This window comes from Mercenaria mercenaria, chromosome 7 (assembly GCF_021730395.1).
Source record: "Mercenaria mercenaria strain notata chromosome 7, MADL_Memer_1, whole genome shotgun sequence".
Lineage (NCBI taxonomy): Eukaryota > Metazoa > Mollusca > Bivalvia > Venerida > Veneridae > Mercenaria > Mercenaria mercenaria.
This window is the reverse complement of record NC_069367.1, coordinates 67246531-67253802: the sequence shown is the minus strand read 5'-3', so window position 1 is coordinate 67253802 and position 7272 is coordinate 67246531. Positions and strand designations below refer to the sequence as shown.

The 7272-nt window shown below is 39.4% G+C and overlaps 1 protein-coding gene across 1 annotated transcript; it reads left to right on the top strand.

The window, feature by feature from the left end:
- Positions 1–491: 491 nt before the first annotated feature.
- Positions 492–4031, top strand: LOC128558333 (uncharacterized protein K02A2.6-like). The gene has a single exon (XM_053547259.1). It carries the CDS (start codon positions 492–494, stop codon positions 4029–4031), a length of 3540 nt encoding a protein of 1179 aa, XP_053403234.1.
- Positions 4032–7272: the final 3241 nt, after the last annotated feature.

The window sequence follows — 7272 nt, the reverse complement described above, 5'->3', positions numbered from 1 at the left end:
TTGTTAGTTCGACTCCCTGCTCCACCAACTTAAGAGTACTATCATCGGGATAATAACCCCGTGTATGGGTGTTTTAATATTATAAAAGAACCAGGGAAGCTTCTGGAATTGGAGCGTCTTCTGTATCTTGCACCATTCTCCCACTGACAGTCTGGAGGTGTCGTCCATATGGGTTACCGGTGGCGACTGTAATGAGATCATGTTTCATGAACTCTCAAAGAACCCAGTAAAATTCCATTACATGTGCATGCCTACAAGATCTTGACCATTTCCCGCCAGCATCAGTCTTCTGAATAAATGTTGAACAGTACACTTGTATTTGTTTCTTTCAACCACATCTGTGGATCAGGGACTCACACATACTATTCCATATGAATATAAAATGATAGAACCCTATAAGAGAACATTACATGGTATCAGAAGTGTTTTATTGGATTATTGTGACAGTATGGAATATTAATAAAAAAATTGGATTACATAGTTTATAAACAATGGAAGGAATACCAACGCCAACCATTGACTGGAACTCATCTAATCTTGTTAATGAATGGGAAAAATTTGAAGAGCATGTGAAGTTAATTTTTCAAGGACCCCTGAGTGAAAAAACTGAAGAACAAAAGGTAAATTATCTGCTTCTATGGGTCGGTGCACGCGGAAGAGAAATCAAACAGACATGGGTTATCAGCAACGCTGAAGCCAAAAAACTGAACACGTTTTACAAAAGGTTCAAAAGTTACGTGCAACCGAAGCTGAACCCGATTTTTGCCAGGTATAAGTTTTTCAATGAAGTCCAGGGATCGGACTCATTCGACGCATTTCTAACCCGTCTACGAATAAGTGCAAGAGAGTGCCAATTCCACAACAACGATGAAATGATTCGGGACAGAATCGTTTTTGGCACGAACAGCGCCAAAGCAAGAGAGAAATTGATAAACGAAGGAGAGAAATTAACATTAGACAAAACTATTTCAATTATGCAAAACCTTGAATATTGCCAGGAACAACTGAAGGCAATTAACGCAAACAACATCGACGCAGTGAAGAAAAGACCCTCAAAACCAGACACGCAACCGTCACAACGCAGACGACAACAACAACCAAGGCGAAAACCACCGACGACGGCGAACTCCAAGTGTAGCTACTGCGGATACAATAAACACCAAAGACATGAACAATGTCCAGCTCGAAACGCTACTTGTAATAAATGTGGATTTAAAGATCATTTCGCACGCGTATGTAGAAACAAGTCAGTGCATGAATTGGATTTAAACGGATTAAATATGAGTGATAATAGTGATCAGGATACCTTCTTTGTTGACATGGTAAATACTTGTACATCTTCGAAAAATTTGTCTCCTCCAGAGCAAGCCTTTGTAGTTTTGTCCGTAGGCCCCTCCCAGACCCCACTGAAATTTAAAATAGACACAGGTAGCTCAGCTGATGTAATCCCAGTCAGCCATTTTGAAAAACTTAAAATCAGTTACCCCTTAGAACCCCCTGATAATGGTTTAACCTCGTATACAGGTAACTCATTGCCAATTCGTGGCATGATTAGGTTAAATCTAGGTCACAACGGAGTCAGCTGTTTATCAGCTGTTTACATTGTAGAGAGCAACTCTGTTCCCCTGCTGAGTTTAAACACATGTCTTACACTAGGTCTGGTCAAGTTAACGTACTCTATCGATACTTGTGAACCCTTAGACAAGAGCAAAATGATGACTCTATATGGCGACCTATTTAAAGGGGTGGGGACCATGCCCGGGGAAGCTAGTTTGCATATTAGACCGGACGCCACACCGGTTATCAACCCCCCTAGAAGAGTTCCTGAAGCCCTGAGAGAGAAATTAAAGCAAGAGCTAAATCGCATGGAAAAAGAGGGAATCGTAGAAAAGGTCACTGTCCCAACAGATTTTGTGAACTCCCTGGTAATAGTTGAGAAAAAATCAGGACAGTTGAGGGTATGTATTGACAGTAAGAATCTTAATGACGCAATAAAACGTCCACATTACCCCATGAGAACGATTGACGATGTGACGTCACGACTTACCGGCGCAAAGTATTTCAGTATACTTGATGTTACACATGCCTACTGGTCCGTAAAGCTCGACGAGAAATCGTCTTTTCTCACGACATTTAGTACAGTGTTCGGGCGATACCGATGGCTGAGACTGCCCTACGGTATATCTGCATCAAGTGACATATTCATGCAGAAAATCGACGAAGTATTTGAAGGACTTGACGGACTGACGGCAATTGTAGATGACATACTTGTGTATGGTAGATCAAGAGAGGAACATGACTTGAACTTAAAGAACGCTCTTGAGAGAGCAAGGTCAAAAGGTGTCAAGTTCAATCCTGACAAGTGCGTGATAGGGGTTACAGAAGTACCGTTCTTTGGTCACTTGATCACGTCAACCGGATTAAAGCCTGACCCCTCAAAAATCGAGGCTATTGCAAACCTCGAAGTCCCGAAGACACGACGAGAATTAGAAAATATTCTTGGTATGGCAAATTACATGCAGAAATTTGCACCAAACTTGGCAGAGGTAACTAGCCCAATGAGAGCATTGTTAAAAAAAGATGTTGAGTTTTTATGGGACGTACCACAGACTCAGTCATTTGACAAAATGAAAGACATCATTACGCACAGTCCTGTTCTGGCGTATTTTGACCCTAAACAGCCGGTGATACTCGAATGTGACAGTTCCTTATATGGGTGTGGCGCCGCCCTCTTCCAAAATGGCCGCCCTGTAGCATTTGCAAGTAAAACCCTGACGGAAACCGAGTCCCGATACGCCAATATCGAAAGAGAGATGAACGCGATTGTATTTTCATGCTCTCGATTTCACCAGTATATTTATGGTAGAAAGGTCACCGTTCATAGCGACAACAAACCTCTATGTGCGATAATGCAAAAACATCTATGTGCATGTCCGCCAAGACTACAAAGAATGAGACTGGCACTAAGCAAATACGACTTAGACGTGCAATTTGTACCGGGTAAAGAAATTCCCACTAGCGACCTTCTGTCTAGACAGCCTCTGAAGCTGACATTTGAAAACAATGACCTTGACATTCATGTTCACACAGTTCTTAAAGGTCTGCACATCTCTGACCGCCGTCTAGAGTCGTTAAGGCTCGACACAAAAAACGATGTTAACATGCAGCTCCTAAAACAAACAATAATTGACGGTTGGCCAATTTCCCGCGCAGACTGTAAAGCTGAAATAGTGGAATTTTTTAATCACAGGGACGAACTTTCCGTTGCAGACGACCTAATATTCAGAGGTCAGACGATAGTTATTCCCGCCACTGCTAGGAAACATCTGATAGAGGCAGTTCACCAAGGTCACTTTGGGGTGGAAAAAACCACTCTAAGAGCAAGAGAACTCATGTTCTGGCCAGGCATGGCCAAACAAATTTCTGACTATGTTTCTCAGTGTTCTGTGTGTCAGAAACACAGATACTCAAATGCGAAAGAACCCCTTGAACAACATGAAATTCCAGACAGACCATGGCAAAACATTGCCGCTGACTTGTTCACTCTTGATGACAAAGACTATTTAATAACGACGGATTATTACTCCCGCTTTTTTGAAATAGATCTTTTAACCAATAAGCAAAGTTTGACGGTCATCAGAAAACTCAAAGTACATATGGCTAGATACGGGATTTGCCAGAAATTGGTTACAGACAATGGTCCAGAATGGTCATCAAAATTATTTGCAGATTTTGCAAATGATTGGGGTTTTACGCATGTCACATCCAGCCCCCTCCATCCGATCTCAAACGGCTTAATTGAGAAAACCGTCTCAATTGCGAAGCGCTTACTTCGTAAGGCTAAAGAAAGCAACAGAGATCCATATTTAGCTATTCTCGAATACAGGAATACACCCCTTGAATGTGGTTTCTCCCCAAATCAGCTCCTAATGGGTAGAAGAACAAAATCTATTCTACCCATAACCAACGCACAGCTCCAGCCTAGAACCATCGAACCAAAACTGATCAAAACGGACACTGGAGAACATTGATTTAGATGGTTAAACATGATATAATAGAAGCTGATTAACTGACACCGGAGAACATTTGATTAATTAGCCATGAGCAACAGTTTTCAATAATAAACGCATTTATATATTTATATCTTTATTTCTGTAACATGTTTATGTTAATAATATTGTTAGATCTTAATTAATGAATATTACTTGATTTAGAAATTAAGATTCTAAATATCTCTAAGAGAGGGAAATGTAATGAGATCATGTTTCATGAACTCTCAAAGAACCCAGTAAAATTCCATTACATGTGCATGCCTACAAGATCTTGACCATTTCCCGCCAGCATCAGTCTTCTGAATAAATGTTGAACAGTACACTTGTATTTGTTTCTTTCAACCACATCTGTGGATCAGGGACTCACACATACTATTCCATATGAATATAAAATGATAGAACCCTATAAGAGAACATTACAGCGACTATTAATAAACTTACAAACATACAGTTTTGTAGTCTGTATTCAAACCCTATGTTTTGTTCACACACGATTACTCCCGAAGCTTTTCAAACCTTGTGTACTTATGCCTATTCTCTTCTCAAAACATACGAGAATCAGAGCCTTGTCCCTGAGGTAGTAAAATTGAAAAAAAAGAACCTGATTAAGAAAAATAGTTTATGTAGTTACGTAGATTGCCTGCTTAGTTTGTAGAGGACTTTTTATTTGCTGGCAATGACGTCCCGTATTTTTCTGTGTTCTAGTGGCGGCCAGTTAAGATCGTTCAGCATAGCTGTTTCTCTGTTTCTGTATGAAAAGTTTTAAAAAATAATAAAAAAAACGAAGCGGGCACCTCGTCGTTGTACTTTTATGTCTTGTTTATAATAGGGTTATTATACTGATGAGGAGTATTCAACGTGTGGACAGACAAGGGATGTGAACGTTTCCTTCTCGAGTTCCTGGTTGCAGCTGTATAAATGACATCTGCAAATACAACAAAAACAAACTGAACTGTGATTTTCAGAAAAGGCGATACGTTCTTCTTCTTCTTCTTTTACGATAATGGCCTCGTTCAATTACTGATACATTTTGGCCATGCGTGGGGGGGGGGGGGTTAAAAAGTGAAAGACTATCAGGTTTCCCAAGCTACTCAATCCATCTAGTACTCCCTGACAGTTGGTGATAAAAAAAGTGCAAAACCTAACACCTTATAGCCCTAAATGTAAAACATGTACATACATAAGTTGATGTGCAGGAAAAGAGAAATATTAGTAGGGTTAAAAACAGGATAAAAGCAAGTATATATAGTAATTATGGTTGGAACATCGATGCAGCCAGTACTGATTTGAATCCGAAGATTGTTTCAGCACTGACTACATGAGATGGTAAGATGTTCCACTCTACCACAGTTCTGGGGAAGAATGAGTATAAATAAAAAAAAAAGATAAATTAGTAGTCAACTGTGGTAGAAGGTATTTGCAGAGCTAAGTGATGGTAATGTCTAGATTGTTTAGTGATTGGAGCAAGATATTATTTAGGATCGACATCAACATGATTATGAACCATTTTATAAAATAAAACCAACCTACTATATTTCCTTCTGGATTGGAGGGAATTCCAACTTAAATCTGTTAGGATATTTGTGACTGTGCCCGGGGTCTTGCTATAATTATTTACTACAAATCTCGCAGCTTGCCTCTGAATGTTTTCTAATTTATCTATATCCTTCTGATGATAAGGATCCCAAACACTGGAACAATACTCTGAAGTTGGTCTAACATTACAATGGTGTTATAGGCAGCTGTTTTGGTACTACTCTTAGCAGAATGTATATTACATTTTAAGAAACCAAGACTTTGACATGCTTTACTAGATATTTTGTTTATATGAGGGGACCAAGATAAGTTAGATGTTACTTCTACACCTAGGTAAGTAGCTTGACTGACAACAGACAGAGGCTGATCATGTAAGGTATAGACAGTATTTACTGGTTTTCTGGATCTATAGACATGCATGATATGACATTTGCTCACCGTAAAGGACATCTTCCATTTCTGCTCCCATGATGACAGACTGTTAAGGTCCCGTTGCAGCTGAGCTGAGTCTGCCTGTGACTTAATTGTTCTGTAGATAACACAGACATCTGCAAAAAGACGCACATTGGAAGATACAGAACCCGGTAGGTCATTTATGTAGAGCAGGAATAGTAGAGGTCCCAGGACGGACCCCTGAGGGATGCCTGATATAACAGGAGCTAAGCCAGATGTTGCCCCATCTACCACAATCCTTTTTGTTGTATGTCCTAGGAAAGCTTTGATCCAGGAATGTGCAGAGCCCCTGATGCCATAATGACGTAATTTTAATAAGAGCCGGCCATGGTGAATTACATCAAATGCTTTACAAAAGTCCATGATGGCAACATCAACTTGGCTTCGCTGTACTGATTTAGCTAAGTCATGAATAAAACCTACAAGTTGGGTCTCGCAAGACCGTCGGGCACGAAAACCATGCTGGTTGTCCACCCGGATGTTAACTTTGTCTAAGTGATCCGAGATATTACTAACCACAATGTGTTCTAATAGTTTGCAAGCTATACATGTCAATGAGACTGGTCTATAATAATTGGAAGCTTGAAACTTTTCACCCTTGTGTTTTAAATATATGTTATTGCTTCATTGTATTTGTGACTAAAACATTTAGTCATACATCCTTTTAAGATTAATTATACATATGAGAATAGCCAACATGTTAACCTTTTGATTATGTTTTCGATAAAGGTCCACTGTAATTTCGAGTACAGTTCCCATCTAGTACTTGCCTCGTATCAAAATTGCCATTCCTTTTAATTATTTTCTAAAAGTATTAATTATGTATTAGTATATATAGTATACCTAGAATTTACAAAATTGTGACTTGCGTAGGCATTCTCTGAAGATGGACGACTACCATGTTAAACGTTATCTACTGGGTGCCTCAAGAAAGATTTGCCCGGTAGTCACGGTTGAGATGTCCTTTATAGTGAACTAAACGAGGTCAAGGGTCATTCGGTGCATATTTTCATGTGTGTCACATAAAATACCTTGTATCTTGGTCATTTATTGGTGTAGAATAACAACAATGGTATCAAAATGAAGCCAGGGTTTTGTACATTTATTAACAAGCACTTAATAAAAAATTTTCCCATTTACATACTTATGAATATTCTTGAAAACTTAAACAAGACGGCCATGATGGCCCTGTATCGCTCACCTGAGTACCATTGCTCAAAATGATATGATC

Bases quoted from the DNA above. Each gene is read 5' to 3' on its own strand.
- LOC128558333 (XM_053547259.1), top strand. From the start codon at position 492: ATGGAAGGAATACCAACGCCAACCATTGACTGGAACTCATCTAATCTT.